Raw genomic sequence first — 15,281 nt, 5'->3', positions numbered from 1 at the left:
CGGAGCAGGCCGGGCGCCGGTGCCGGGTGGCGGGTGCCAGGCGAGGGCGCAGTGCCATCTAGTGGCGGCCCGAGCCAACTGCACCGGGTGCCCTGGGTCTGCGCTGGGCCAGGATCTCAGGGCAAAGGCCCCTGCCCGAGTCCTGCCAGGGAGCGACCCCGGGGGGATCTCAGTGTGGTGAGAGGAGAGTCCTGAAGCGGAGACCCAGCGGCCTTTATGGAGACGCTTCTAATTAAAACCAGGCTCCAGGCTCCAGGCAGCAAAGAGTTAACGCGTGTCTGCACCAGCACCCACCTCTGGGGCCCCAGACGTCTGGCCCAGGCTCCACCAGGAATTCCTGGGAGGCTCCGGGCAGACACTGCCCAGGGCTTCAGAAAGGGACAGGGAGACGGAGGCCCAGCGTTTTATGAGGGCATCCCCCCGAGTGGAACTTCCTTCAGGAGAACGTCACCCCTGAAAACAGCTCAATAAGTAGAACTTTCTGGGAGGGGGGTGGTTAGAAGGACTCGGGAGCCCACGGGAGGAAAGTAAGAAATTCGAGAGCGCGTGGGGTGTGTTGCTCTGGGTTTGCTCACGGCCCAGAGTGGCTCGGGAACCGAGAATACGGGACCCCGACGTGAAAGGCCCCTGTGACTCAGGCTGTCCCCCACGACGTGCAGGTGGGCTGTTATGTACCTTGTTTTTTCACTGTTTACGATTTCACCATTGATGTTAAAATCCTCTAGTAAGGACGTGATACCTCCCTGTACAGCACAGATTCCCATGCTAATGCCACCCTCTGTATCGTAGCACTGTGGACGTGTCTCCAGCTGATTCCTGGTGACGGGCACTGCACTACTGTTACCCTCTGCGTCGTAACATTGGGGACTCTCGGGGGCGGGCCGTGCAGGCAGGCGCGGAGCGAGGGAACCGGCGCTAACCGCGAGGGCGCACGTCGCGCTCACCGGAGCTGCCACTTTTGAATGTGCTTCCTGAGACCACAGGGGATGTGTTGGGGGCACAGGGTGTCCTCTGACCCCCATGGAATCTCTGCCCCAGATTACTTGTCTGAACTGCTCCCATCTCAGCGCGAAGGGGTGTCCTTGTGGTTCCTTCTCAGCCCAAGATGTGGATTTGGAGTTTACCCCCAGCAACGTTCTGAGTTTCTCCGAAAACGTATTTGGTGTCGAGAGCATGCCCTGAGCCGTGGAGGGAGGCAAGCGTTAGGGCAGGAGCCTCTGCGCCCACCTGGGCCTTAGGACAGACGGGGTCTCCCAGTCGCAGGCGTTCATTTGCAGGGGCTGTGGGTCAGACGGGAGAGTAGCAGGCTTTGCAATCGCTTTATTTCTCCTGCTCGATCCCCCTCCATCCATGCATTTTGATGGCATCACGGGGGAATTAGGCTTTTGCGAGCACCCGGGTCCCAGCTGGCAGGTATCACAGGATCGCTGGGGTCTCCCCGCCGAGGCTGGGGGGCTGAGTGGCTCCTACTCTTCTGACCCCCTTTCTTGCCTGGAATTACTGCTGAGCCCGAGGGCGCTCAGCACCATTGGGGGCAGGTGAAAGCAGGTGTGGAGTTGGACGACCTAGAGGGACGGCCCTTAGGAGGCTCTTTCCTCAGGTGTTCTTTTCCTGACAGTGTTGCGACTGACACTGCTGGATCGAGCGGGCTCCAAAGTTCATCTCTGGGGCGAGTGTCCCCCTGGTGTGGCTGAGAAGGACGTTTGTTTATACAGCAAGGCTGGTACTTCGGGCGGGGAGGCCTGGGTGCGGGGGAGGGGTGGTCCTGCACTGCCCAGGGAGCCCCCAGGCTTCTCCTGTGGCCGTTCCTCTGGGGGCAGCTCGGCCGATGGGGCGCCTTCCCTTCACTGCACTGGTTACTCGCGAGGTCTTTCTCAAAACTCAAAAACCCAAGATCTTCTCAAAACTCAAAACTCTCAAGCTCTCAAAAACTCAAGACTCTGGGTCCTGGACGTTTTTCTGGTTTCCTTCTTTGATCGTTTTCTTTCTTCCATTTTCTCTCGTCTCTCTACTTTTTCAGAAACTCCTATAGCTGTTGGTTATTAAATCACATGAATTGTTTCTCTATTTTTAAAATACTGTCTTCTTTTCTCACCTCTTTATCATTTAAGGGAGCGTTCCTCAGCTTTGTATTCTAACTTTCTATGTGGAGTTTTAAATCTTACTCGCCTTTTTTATTTTAGAAGATCTTTCTTGTTCTCTGAATGTTTTTTGAGTTATGAATATCATAACTTATAATATCCTTTCTATCCTTTTCTGTCTGATGACAAATTACAGTTGTTTTTGTTTTAAAGTCTTCTTCTTCCAGAAATGTCTGTTTTCTCTGAGCTTTTTTTCCTTTTCTGTCTTCTTCCAAGTGTGTTTATTTTGTTTTCTGTCCTGTTACCTGGCGCATCCCTTAAATAGCTGGAAACCCTAGGCTGCTCATTCCCGTTCTCCAGACATCACACATTTCTCTGGGACCCACTGGTTTCGGGGGGTGGAACACCATCCCGTCTGGATGGGCTCGAGTGGCCCCAGCGGCTCTGAGACAAGCTGGGGGGTGGCGGGGCCTCCACATTTCACTTAATGTTCCTGAGTCCAGCACAAGGGCCACCCCTGTGTCCAGCCGCTCCTGGGGTCCCAGGCCAGAGCTTCCCACTCCACTGGGGTGACGGGGGCTGGGCTGGCACATCTAGGGGTCAGGCTGCTTCTTATGGAGACTTTGAACTAGTCCTCTGTTTTCAAGCCTTCTCTGAACCCCCCACAAGGGGCCCACTGGTCTGTGGGTTCTGTGGGATCCGCAGCCCCCTGAGCTCCCCCTTCACCCATGTCCCCCACCACCCCTTCCTCTCCCGGAGATGCAGGTCTGAGTCATTTGTCCGTCAGCTTTGCAGCTCCCAGGACTTGGTGGATGAGATAGAATTCACTTCTCTTTTAACAATATTTTACCGTTTAAAAGCTTTCTGGGTTTATAACCTGAGAGTAGGTCACTTCAGTGGAGGTTTGAGACTGAGCGGAGTTGACTGTGTTCTCAGCCTGTGGCGTCTGACAGGACTTTCTGTAGAGATGCCCACCGAGGTCTGGGGTCCATGGGCACTTGGCTGTAATGTGCGTGCTCTTTCCGCCCCTCTCCTGGGGGCCAGTGTGGCAGTCTCTCTCTCCTGGAGTGACGGTGGTCCTGGTGGCCAGATCCTAGGCACACCTGGTCCAGGGGACGGAAGCTTAAGTGTTGCCATGACACCCAGGGGAGCATCCTCAAAGACAGACCCGTCCTCCATCCAGCGACAGAAACAGCCTAGAGACGAAGCTTCCAGGGTGGGCGGGGTGGGGGTGGGGGTCAGAGGGCAGAGCCACGGGGGATGGAGCCGGCAGCCGGGTCGGCCCTGCTGGCCCGGGCCTAGTGACGCGGGATCACACCTAGCGACCTAGTGTCCCCACCGCCCTGAGCCCCACTCGTTCTCCTGCCGCATCCTAGCAGACGGCGGGGAACCTGCTTCTCTCTGTGTTTCTCCTTTTGCTTGTCTCTAGGAAGCCCGGGGCTCACATTCCTGTAAATCATTGCTGGGGGCTGATCGTGTCCCCAAAGGAATGCTGACACCTTAACATCCAGAACCTGTGACAGGACCTCATGGGAAATGGGGCCTTTGCAGAGTCAAGATGAAGTCGTGCTGGGGTGGAGGCCTTGTCCCGTGACTGGGTCCTTGCGAGAGAGACACAGAGGAAGGCCGGGGACGACGGCGCACAGACTTCGGGTGACACCCAGGATTGCCGTCCCCTCACACCCCTGCCCGTGTCGTGACCTCTGTCTTCCGACGTCAAGAGGATAAATTCTGTTGTTTTAAGCCGCCAGTTTGTGGTGTGTGTCAGGCAGCCTAGGAAACTGATCCCATCAGACTTGTTAATTAACTTTGAACTCCTAATCCAGGTGTTTCCCCATCTCCTATGATATTTCTATCAGTTTTTGGATATGCGGACATAACTGTTCTGTAAATATGAGTTTTTGCCATGAGCTCAGGCGGCATTGACGCGTTGGGGGGTGACAGATGATAACAGAGGAGACACCCCCGGCATTAAGAGCTCAGGGTAAAGGCGCCGCAGGAGGGGGGACGCAGGGCCCGGTCCCCTGGCCAGCGGTGAGAAGTGTGGCCGGGCGTGTCCCCACCCAGCTGGGCCCCTGGCTGCACAGGGGGACTGCTCGGGGCACGTTCTGGGAGGGGGGACCCAGTGTGAGGACGGCAGAGGGGGACCCCAAGGGACACGGAGCCATGGAGCTTTGGGAGGGGAACCGGGTGCAGTGGGTCTGGGCCTTGCAGGGCGTCCAGGGTGGGAGCACCCAGCCCGTGTGGGTCACATTTCAGCTTGTATTAACTGAAATCAAACAACGTTAAGTGTCATGGGGACTGGACGTCAGCCGTGGGCCCGGCAGCCTCGCACGTCTGGTGATGACAGAGCCGCTGGCGGGACACGGCGGCCGGTCACGCGTTCTGTGCCCGGGGCGGCATCGACCTTCAGAGGGGCTGGCGGGAGAGCCCGGAGTGTGTCATCGGTCCTTCAGCGGAAGAGAGCCTACTCTGGGGGCTCAGGCAGATTTTTGGAGACAGAGTCTTCTTGCAAAGGGAATTTGAGGAGAAGCGGGTGACCGTGGGCAGACGTGTTAAACTCACCTTACGTCTAAGACTCTGTAGCTCGTGCAGCAAGGACTGGAGTGGCCCCGCTGTCTCTCTCAGGCATGTGAGGTCACGGGGGCATTTTCTCCCCATTTCTCTAGAGTCACGGAGGCTCATGACCTGCCAGCGACACCACCCGCGGGGCCAGTGCCCAGGGCTCTGGCCTCTTGTGCTATTTGGTTCCCAGGACGTTTCTTCCAACTCCACGCTGCTCAGGGGGACGAACAGAGGACCAAAGGTGTCGGGTCCACGCAGGCCTGGACAGAGCGCCTGGGCGGCCGGGGCAGCTCGCAGGGAGGATGCTGCCTTTAGAGGGAGGAAGACGTGATGGGCTCGGGGCCAGCGCTGCCTCCCAGCAAACCTCGGCAGGAACACACCAGCGAAGACGGTCTTAGTGTGAGCGTTTCTCAAACCGTCGTGAGGACCAGAGCACGGGGGTCACAAGATGCGTCCAGGGGAACGGGGCCAGGAAGGAGGTGGGGGGCTCGGGGGGGTCCGGCCCAGCTGCCTGGCCCTCCTGCCATCAGGACGTGGAGGGGACGCTCCCTCTGCCGGGTGTGGGCCTGGTGACTCATCCCAGCCTCATCTTTGTGCCCTCACGGCCCTGTGGCCCTAGTGTCTGGACCTCAGGGGTGCGGGGAGGCCCCCGAACGCTACCCTGCTGACCGGGTGGGGCTGCACGGCACCCACAGGCTGGGGGCTGGGGTCAGTGCAGGGAGCCGTGGGTGGGAACCAGCGTTCCTTAGCTGATGCGTTTTTTCGTTCTTCCTCTTTATTTCACCACCGGCTTTGCTAGAAGGAAAAGCATGTGCTGCCTTAGAGCTGGAAGCAGAGAAAGGGCTTGTGAATTTCAAAGTCTCAGTGTTTTGGAGATGCTGGATCCCAGAGTCAGAAAGAAGTCAGCACACAGGCTGTGGTTCTGGAAGAATTCATCCTGGCGAGATAAAGATTCCTAGAGAAGGGGAAGGAGAAGAGATGGAGGTGCGAAGAGAGCTGAGATGCTGCTGGTCCGGAGAGGAGACCCACGCCCGGCAAGAGACGGGGCTGCAGCAGAGACCCGGCTGCCGGCGACAGACTCCCCGCCCCCTCCCCCAGAGCAGCCTGGCTGGGAGAGCCCCCAGAGGCCCCACCGCCTCTGCCCTTCAGAGGCCTGGGAGGCAGATGCTGGGGGGAGGCTGGCTGGAGAGGCCTGGCGGTGCCAGGAACACCGAGGGCCAGCCACGGGGGCTGACGGCCAGACGAGACGACCTGGGAGGCCCCAGGCTGCCCACTGATCGGGAGGGACACCCTTGGTGGATGCAGGGGGCACAGGTGCTGGAGGCCCCAGGCTAGGCTCTCGTCCCACAGTGAGGACAGGATGGAGAAAGTCACAGAAAATGGGTGGACATGTGGACTTCGGATTTCTTACAACACGATCACAGTTTAGAAACTGCTGAGTTCCTGAAAACCTACTTCAGGTTCGCTTAAGAGTTGAGGGCGATGTTGTCCTGATCGGAAATGATCGGAAGAGTCAAACGTCCCACGTGTGTGTGTGTGTAACTGAGATTGAATCACATTCTGGACCTGAAAGCTTTGAAGACTTCAGTTTCTCCATCTGTTTGTTGGAGAGAAAAATGACCTTGTGTGTTCATGTTGTTAATTTTTTGTTTGTACATTGCTTTTCCCTATAAAATTGTGACAGGCCAAGCTTCTTGGGGCAGGACTGTATTAAGAGATTTATTTCTCCACAGACCCCTGCACTGTGGCCAAAGCAACAAGCCTATGGGAGGCCGAGTTCTAAACCAGCCCTTGGGTCCCTGCGAGGTGCCCAGGCCAGGTTAGCCCCATCCTGGAGACAGAGGTGCTGGCGGTGGGGCGGCCCCTCCTATGATCAGGTGATGGGGCGGCCCCTCCCGTGGCCCGGCGATGGTGCATAAATAGCCCTGGGCGGCTGGAGGGGCCTGTGCCCCTGCTGTATTGAGGGCCACATGGCCAGCACCCGAGGGAGCCTCCGGCACTGACAGCCACCCTGGTCAGGAGCCAGCAGGAGGATGGGGCCTCGGTCCTGGAGCCTCGAGGAGCTGAATTCTGCCAAGACCCGGATGAGCTCTGGGGTGGGCCCTGGGCTGTGGGCTGGGTGGGGACGCACCTGCAGGCACTTTGGTTCCAGCTGGTGAGGCCCGAGCCGGGGCCCACGGAGGCCAGGCTGGACTCCACCCTGCAGAATCCGACGGAGCGGCCGCAGGGTGTGGCTTTGAGCCCCTGCGTTTGTGGTTCTCTAGAAAACTGGTGAGAAAACGTCCAGAAATCTGTGGGGGAAGCAGCCTGGGCGCGTGTGCCACGGCGAGCCCAGATCCAGGTGAGGTGGATGCTTGCGTGTGTTCGTCCAGTCTTTGTTGGATGCGTCCCAGGCCCGGGAGAGACAGGCGAGTGGACGTGGATGCACTCCGGGAGGAGGAGTCTGAGAACATCGAACGAGGTGGTGCTTCCCCAGCAAAGCCCCTGCCCCAGGGCCGCCTGTGGTCTTGGGCCCAGGACGCTGGCAGCTGTGACCCCGGCTCCTAACTTTCATGGGCCCTTTGGGATTCACGGTTTGGAACAGATGTTGGACCTGAGCTCTCCCCTCCTTGGTGCTTTCCGTCAAATATTGGAATGCGGAGATTATGCAGTCGGGACGCCTGAGCTGCTTTCGGGGCCAGTGGTCGGCGCAGGGTGGTGCCCAGGGGACGGGCTGAGCTGCCTGATGTGGGGCCTTTCCCAGGGGGGCACCTGGACCAGGGACCCGGCGGGAAGCTGGGCTTTTAAGGGCAGTGGATTCAAATCCCCCGAAGACTTTCCCATGCAGTTGTGGGACCAGTAAGGCCAGTGGTCCAAGGAGCAGCTCCAAGGAAGCGGGTGAAACGGGGGCAGTGAGGCACGTGGCCGTGACGACCGTGGTTTCTTGGTGCCGGCGGCTCATCATCGTGGCGCCCGTGAACCCTGCGTCCCTCCTCTGGGGGCGCTGGCTCCGTCAGGGCAGGAGGCCCGCAGCCCCGGGAGCCTCCCCACGGAAAGCACTAGTCCCTCTGCGGGGCCTCACTGCACCCCTCCGCTTGGGGGCCCCACCCCCGCGCAGAGCAGAGGGCAGCCCGCCGCGGGGTGCAGGTTGTCACGTGCCCGGCCTCTTCCCGCATCCGAAGCAAAGCAGAGAACAGTGCTGCCCAGCATCCCTCTGTCCTCCTGATGGGCAGCCTGGTCGGACGACTCAGGCTTGCGGAGTGAAATGGGGGCCCAGCTGGCTGAGTCCTGCAAACGCGCCAGAGCAGCACGAGGTCTGCTCTGCATGCAAACGTTCTCCACCTCCGACAGCATCTACTCCTCGGGAGGGGCCACCTCGACCCTCCACCCTCCTCACCTACTGCAGCTCACAGAGAAATCCAAAATGGAGACGTTTCCTCTCGTCACAGAGTGAAGTATGATGTTTCCAATATGCTTTTGTCAAACAGAAGACCACCCGCGGTTCCGGGGGGCCCTGGCCATGCCTCCTGTCCCCCCGGCTCCGGCCAGGAGTCAGTAGGAGCAGGAGGTTGGGGTTCAGAGAGGGCGGGAAAGGGTGCATGACAGCCCCGGGGGCTGGACGAGAGCCCAGGAGGCAGCAGGGGCAGGGCTGGTCTGCAGCCGGATCGCAGCTCCTGGGCTGCGACGCTGTGGAATCTGGATTTACCATCAGCGGGTCTTGAGTGAGGAACTCTGGGGCTGCTTCAGTGTCCTCCATCCCCACGTGTGTCTTGGGCGAGCATGGCCCTGGTCTCAGCCTGAGAGGGAACAGAAGGCCCACCTCCGTGCTCCTGGGCAGACAGGGACCCGTCCTCAGAGGCCAAAGGCAGTGGGCTTTCCTCCTGGCGGGATGGCTGGGCGGAACGGAGAGGTCAGCCCTCTTCACTCCCTCTCCCTGGGCTCCAGCCCACGAGACCTGGTTTCTTCAGTACCTGCCCTGCGGCAGCCCTGTGTTTGGTCTTGCAGATGCACAGACAGACAGACAGACAGGGATACAGATGGTCCACGGATGAAGCCCCCAGACAGTCCTTGGCTGGGTCCAGCTTTCTCCTTCCTGGCAGTAGTGTTCTCATGTCTAAAATGGGAACTATGCAGACCTTAGGGCGCTGCGGTTGCCTGCTTACGTAGGTTTTGGTAAAAGCTATGGCTTCTCCGCATTACAGAGAGGCAGGTGCCTAAAGGCTCGCTCTTCTCCTTGGGCTCACAAGGACTACGTTCCCCAGCATCCCATGCAGCCTACATTTCCCAGCATCCCAGGTAGACTACATTTCCCAGCATCCCTTGCACTAGGTGATTCTATGGACCTGGTTCCACCTGTGGGATGTAAAGGAAGTGATCCGTGCTCCCACATCTCCCGGGTGGATCCTGCATGTTCTTTCCCTCTCTGGCTGTGGAATGAAGACCACCCTTGGAGAATGTGCTGAAGGTGGCTGAGCCCTTTTCTCCTGTTCCCTCATCCAGTTCTGTCATGTGGGCAAGAGGTAAACTTCCACTCTTTGGAGCCAGTTTGGGTGTATCTGTTAAGGCAGGTAGCCTATCCCGCTCATATTTACATTAAACAGGATGGTTGGTTGCAAAAAACCCTCACAGTAAGTACACAATATGGTGACTCGTTTTTATCACAATTCTCTTGGAAAGTGTCAAGCACAATAAACATCCTAAAGAAGCCTATCTACTCATTTATAAGAACCGTAGAGGAACTGAAAATGAACAAACCACGTCATGTGGTTCAGGTGGAAGAGGTTTAAGGGGGTCTGGGAGGGAATTAAAAAAAATAATTTGGTCAAGCTCAGTGAGAGATGACTTGCTTCTAAGATTATTTATTTGTTTGTTAGGGTTAGAATTGTGGCTTTAATTGTGGAGGATCTTCCGAATCTACACAAAGTGGTAAGATTGGGGTGATAGCACGGTATGAGCAGCACACCCGCACACAGAGAGGCGGGTCCACAGGTAGACCCCCTGCCCCCGCCCTCCCTCCTGCCCAGCCCCTCCCTCCAGCCTGCCTCCCTCCTGCATCACCGGCCCCATAGTGCACACAGTCCTGACACCCGCACCCAGGCTTGGGGGGTCTTCCCGGCCAGCTGAGCCATTGCCCCCCAAGCCAGCTGAGACCCTGGAAGAGCATCCTCTCTCCTGCCCTTGCTCCTGACAGCTCTAACCCTGATCCTGGAATCCCGAGGTACCCTTTCAGGCCCCTCATCGTGCCTCTGATGAGATCCCAGTGCCTCCGTCTGCGTCTCAAGATCTGGCCCCGTCAAGTCCCCATGACTGCTCTGTGCCTTTAATTCTTTTCACCCGTTGGTTTCATTCCTTCAGGTAAATCTCGTATCCAGATTCACCCCTCCTAGAAAACCCTCCCTTGCTCCCGAGCCCCTACGAGCTACTCCCAGGTGTTGTCTCCCATCCCACCCGCCGTTTTTGACGCAGCCAATCCTAACCATAGAGTAAGCCAATCCTTAGTCCTTTAGAGCAGCTCTGCCCGGGAAACAGGGACCGGGAGGAGGTCCTCCCACCCATCCTTACACGGAAGAAATGAGTGGAAATGATTTTGCAGCCAACAGGGACTGTGGGAGCTCAGGGCACGTGTCACCTGTCAATGTCCTTTCCCCAGAATATCCATGTGGTCACCTCCCAAAGAGGAAAGTGGGGCGAGTGGGCTTCCTGGGACCCGGAAGCCAGGGCGGGTGCTCCCCCTTCATCCACGCACCTTAGGAAGTGATCCTTTATCATCTTGCTGGGTGGTCACAACTTGGAGGGAAAAGAGCAATAAAACAGGAATTTCTGTTTCTTTCTACTCTTTTTCTGATTCTAAAAGCTGCTTTGCTTTCATGGCACATGGGTTGTACAAGGAACCCTGCATCTCAGGGTACCACCCATGTCTTTCTGGGAGGCCCCTCCTCACTGAGGCCTTAAAGGTCTGGGGAACCAGACAGCCGACGGGCCCCGGGCCTCTGGGGGAAGAGGCGTATGGAAACCCTACCAAGCCTGTGTTTGTGCCCAAGCCATGTTTCTGCCCAGGATTTCGGTTCTTACACCTCCAGGGAACAACGTTTCATCTAAAATAAATGAAGACTTGTTCAACAGTTGAAAACTGCAGGCTGACGTGCGACAGGACACGATTCAGCCTTAAAAGCCGGGTGATTCTGACACAGGCCACAATGTGCAGGGACCCCAGGACGCTATGCTGTGCGAGATAAGCGATCACGGGTCAGACACCATGTGATTCCACTTAGGTGAGGACCAGAGAGTCAGATCCGCTGGAGAGTGGGTGCCAGGGGCCGGGGCGGGGGCTGGGAGTGCGTGTCTAGCGGGGGCAGGGTTTTCCTGGGAAGGTGAAGGGCTCCAGAGGCGACAGTAGCAGTGGCTGCGCAGCAGTGAGACTGTGCTTACAGCCCCTGAACTGGACACTTAAAAATGGGTGAGACGGTAAATTTTGTGTTATGTGCTTCACAGCACAATTTGCAAAATGCGGGTCAGCTCTCGCAGGGTCCTGATCGTCTCTCTAACCACTCCACCCCACGCCCGCGCCCTGCCAGACAGATTCACACCCGGAGGGAGGGCGCCCGCCTATCACCCGACACCCCTGGGTTCCCAACCCTTTCCACGCAGCATCTACATAACCTTCGTCCTCAGAGGTGACAGGTAGCAGGTCGGACTGTTCTGATTAAGCTTCACAGTGAAATAAAGTATCAAAGTCTCTGCGCGGCTCTGCCCACCACAAGCAGGGCCCCACGGAGCTGCTTCTGAGATGCTCTGAGGGTCCACCCTCCAGCTCCATCTCACGGTGGAGCCGCGGTGCCCTGGACCAGAGGCTCGGCTCCCAGCGTAGGCTGGGCAGACCAGGCTGGTTGCTTGTTCCCTGGACTCGGGGAGCTCCTCCCGGGACCCTCCTTGGGGCTCTGGGTGAGCTGTCTGCAGACCCCAGGGCGCGTCACGGGGAATTCTAGGTGAGAGACATTCTGCCCAAGTCACAGGAGTCACCGGCTGTGCCCGTCTTCACTAGACCTGTCCAGAGATTCCCTCCATCTGCTCAAGGCAAAGGCACCTTTGAATCAACACCCCCCTCCTGGCCAGAGGCCCTGGGGAGATGTGTCTCTTGGCGGAAAAGAAACAGGGAAGGCCAGGAACCAGGAGAGCCTGGGCATCTTTACGAGGTCACCTCCGTCCTGGCACCTGGGTGTGAATCTGGAGGGTGATCAGGTGTGTGGGGTGAGCCCAGCAGCATGTGGGGAGGGGTGAGCCCCGAGGGTCCTGCCTGGTGGTAGCGACTCGGAGTCTGGGGCCCTCGAGTCGTTCTCCCTGCGAGCCCTGAGGACGCGCTGAGTAACCAGCCTGCGAAGGCGAGTAGGATCTGCTGGGTGGCTCTGAACAAAGGGTTATTCTTCCGACTCTAAGGCAACTATCCTACCAAAGGTTTGGAAACGAGCAAACGCCACACAGGTAGCAGTTACGCCTACGCCCCCCTCTTCTGCTGTAGTTTCTGGAAACTGAGTGCTTACATTTAATCAGAGAAGTGGAGCTTGTCGTCATTTGTGTCAGATTAGCCGACCACGTATACCCTCATTCACAGGTCATGTGGGCAGGATTCTTAAATTTTTAAAATTTATTGATTGCCCAGAACTTAAGGAAGTAGAGGCAGTTTTTGGAGGGCATTTCGGCACTTCCTATCAACATGTAAAAACCAGCATTTTTGCTTCTAGGACGGTACCCTGAAGACACTCTGGCACAGGGATGTACAGAAGTCAGCAGAAGGGAGTTCCCTGCCGGGTAACATCCCGTCTAGAGTGGAGACTGGGGCCCGCAGGCCGAGCCCTCCCTCTGGAAAGGAGGGGGCCGCTCTGAGCAGGAGTGAGATGTTCGCCGGCCAAGGACACGCCTGCTACCAGCTGGGCCCGGGGGCTGTTCTGGTGAAAGGCCAGCCCTCGTTCCATGCAGACGCCCAGGAAACACTGTGATCTATTTCTATCAAAAAGAAGAAGGCGGTGTGCCATGGGGGTCAGGGGTCTCTGTGCCCCTGGGCACGTTAAGCCGGGCTGCGTGCCTCTTTGCTCAAGGGTGCTTTCTGAAGGGGGACGGGGGGACCTCCCACCTTGGGGAGAGTCAGGGAAAGACACTCGTGTCTCTCTTTAGGTCCCTTCGTCCCGTCTGAGTCTCTACCTGAGCAGGAATTTCTTTTACAATAAAATCACTTCCTAAAACCGTTCAGGCGCATCGTCACGCATCACTCCGTTTGGCTCATTGCGTGTTCCATGCAGTGCTGCAGATGGAGGCAAGGCGCACGGGGCTTGTGGTCGGAGAGGCCGGGGGAGCCCCGTGGCTTTATGTCGTATGTGTGATGCCGTGTCCCCCCACCTGGATCCTGGGAAGCTGGGGCACGCCTGGGATTTGCCCACGTCAGTCATTCCTCCTGACTTCTACAGGGAGCCACTTGCTTCAACAGAGCAAGCCTCTTCTTCTAAGGCAACGTAATCGCATATATAGATATTTCACCATTAAGCAAATAACAATCAATGGTGATGATCGGCCCTTCTGTAGGTTTCCTGATGTATCTGATGAGGCCTTTGTAACCAGGTGCCACCCACTTTCCTCGAGTGGGACCTGCCTGCAATATTCAGCCAAAACGAATAAGTAAATCCACGGATACTCCTGTGAGTGTGCGCGCGCGTGTAAAATGACAGCCTATTTCTTTCTGCGGATACTGATCGAGGACATTTGGAAACCTCTACGTACATGCGGACGCGGTAGGACGAGTCTGTGCTTTTCAAAATAAATTTGTTTGTTTCTTCCTTTCCCGAGCCTCAGAATGTCATAGTGTTCGGGGTCTCCTCTCAGCCTGAGGGGTGGGCGTGGCACCATCGCGGGCCAAGCGGCGCCCCCGGCCTCCCCGCTGCCCGCGGCACAGAGCCTGGGCGGGTGCACTCACCTGCGGTGCGTGAGGAAGCTGCCACTGACGTGCCCGGAGCCGTCACAGCCCGGCGTGGGGCAGGACATGCCCTCCGTCTTCACGGACTTCCAGGAGAACTGGGAGCCATTGAGGTACCCGTCCTTCTGCCTCTTGGCCGCCAAGGGGCACCCGGACGCACTTCGGTGGGAGGCGTACTTGCCGGTGATGTGGCCCTGGCCATCGCACCCGGGCACGGGGCACCTGGGGGACAGAGGGGCAAGCTTGGCTGTCTCGCCATCCTACGCCTGGTGGCCCCCCAGCAAGGTCAAGTTAACCTGACGCGAGAGACAAACCAGCATCCTCTACTGCAGCAGAAGGAAAGAAAAAGGAAAGTCACGAAAAGACACCACCTAGTGGAGCCGTGAAGTAGTTCACCCTCCTGGAAACTGGTCCAGGCCAGGTGGGAAGAAGGTTTACCTGGAACAACAGAAAGTCCAGGCTTAGTGAGGGATGCAGATGCCGTGGGTGAAAAGGAAGAACAAGTTTGTTGGAGCAAGTGAGATGCGGGCATCTGTTCGAGAGGCGAGTCACAGCTTTTATGGTGGAGATGTGCAAAGTCAATGGGAAACTGCAGGATAATTTTTAAGATTGTCGTATAAACCTGTGTTCTTCTCAGGAGCTAGAGAATATTCATTTGTTTGGCTATGTTTTCTGAGATCACAGGATGCCCTTCCAGCTAGATAGGTTTTGAGCAGCAGAGGTGGTATTTAGTTAAGTTTCCTGGCATAGCATTGGCACGAGGTACCCAGGAGCACTTTTTTTTTTTTTTAATAAACAGGAAAATCATTGGTTGGAGCTAAGGTTCAGCAACAGGGTAATTAAATCGTGCTTCTGAAACTTCTCTATTGCAGGTTATGGCAAAGGGCTGAGGACTCACAGCCAAACCGCAAACACATTTTAATTTTAATCAAAACTTTTCTCTAAAGACACTGAATGAATGAGATTAAAATTTCAGGGAGATGGCAACAGGTTTATCTCACAGACTTTTGAGACCCAGGCTCACCGGGCAGCAGTTCGGGGCAAATGCCTGTGGGGAGGGGTAGGGGGCTAGCCTTCTACCCACCGTGCTCTCCATCCCGCCTTAGTGAGAAGCAGAGTACAGACAGCTAAGCGACCTTCCTAAGCTGGAAGTCAGCCAAATGTTCTCTTTAGCTGCTGTAGTTAATAACCTCCTGTACTCTCACGGACCTGCCTTTCCCAGTAAGTTACACTGCTTTTCCCATCCAAGGTAGAGGGGACTTTCTTATGCTTAGGTTACTCAGAGCATCGGATGGATGGGTGTTTGGTTATCACCTCACCTGTCATTTAGAGGATGTTTTTGGTCAGTTAGCAGGTGTGCATGGTCTGGTTTCAATGCTGTGACCTCACACTTGACCGACCTCTCCAAGCCTGGCCTCCCCGCCAGCCCCCAGCTTCCACTGACCTACCCCCCGGCCCCCAGCTCCCCCCACCCCGCCCCACAGCCCCCAGCTCCCCCCGACCCCGCCCCACGGCCCCCAGCTTCCCCTGACCCCGCCCCACGGCCCCCTGACCCCACCCCCCAGCCCCCTGACCGGCTCCCCGGCCCACACACCTGATGGGCTCCTGGTCTTCCTTGTCCTCTTTGCTCTGTGCTATCCTGATGCCGCTCTTCTTGGCTCTCGGGCAACCTGAAAGGCTAAGGAAGAAGCGAG

The 15,281-nt window shown here is 57.2% G+C and overlaps 1 protein-coding gene across 7 annotated transcripts in view; it reads right to left on the bottom strand.

The window, feature by feature from the left end:
- Positions 1 to 15,281, bottom strand: part of MYT1L (myelin transcription factor 1 like) — a 398,116-nt gene that overhangs the window by 14,973 nt on the left and 367,862 nt on the right. For all 7 annotated transcript variants that reach the window (XM_060027164.1, XM_060027163.1, XM_060027167.1 and 4 more), the window contains 2 exons: positions 15,182 to 15,265; positions 13,588 to 13,809 (listed from right to left, as the gene is read on the bottom strand). In XM_060027164.1, coding sequence (XP_059883147.1) covers positions 13,588 to 13,809; positions 15,182 to 15,265 — 306 coding nt within the window. The remainder of the gene's footprint in view (positions 1 to 13,587; positions 13,810 to 15,181; positions 15,266 to 15,281) is intronic.

Source organism: Delphinus delphis, chromosome 12 (genome assembly GCF_949987515.2).
Source record: "Delphinus delphis chromosome 12, mDelDel1.2, whole genome shotgun sequence".
Lineage (NCBI taxonomy): Eukaryota > Metazoa > Chordata > Mammalia > Artiodactyla > Delphinidae > Delphinus > Delphinus delphis.
The sequence above is the reverse complement of the archived record's forward strand: the minus strand, read 5'-3'. Positions and strand labels throughout refer to the sequence as shown.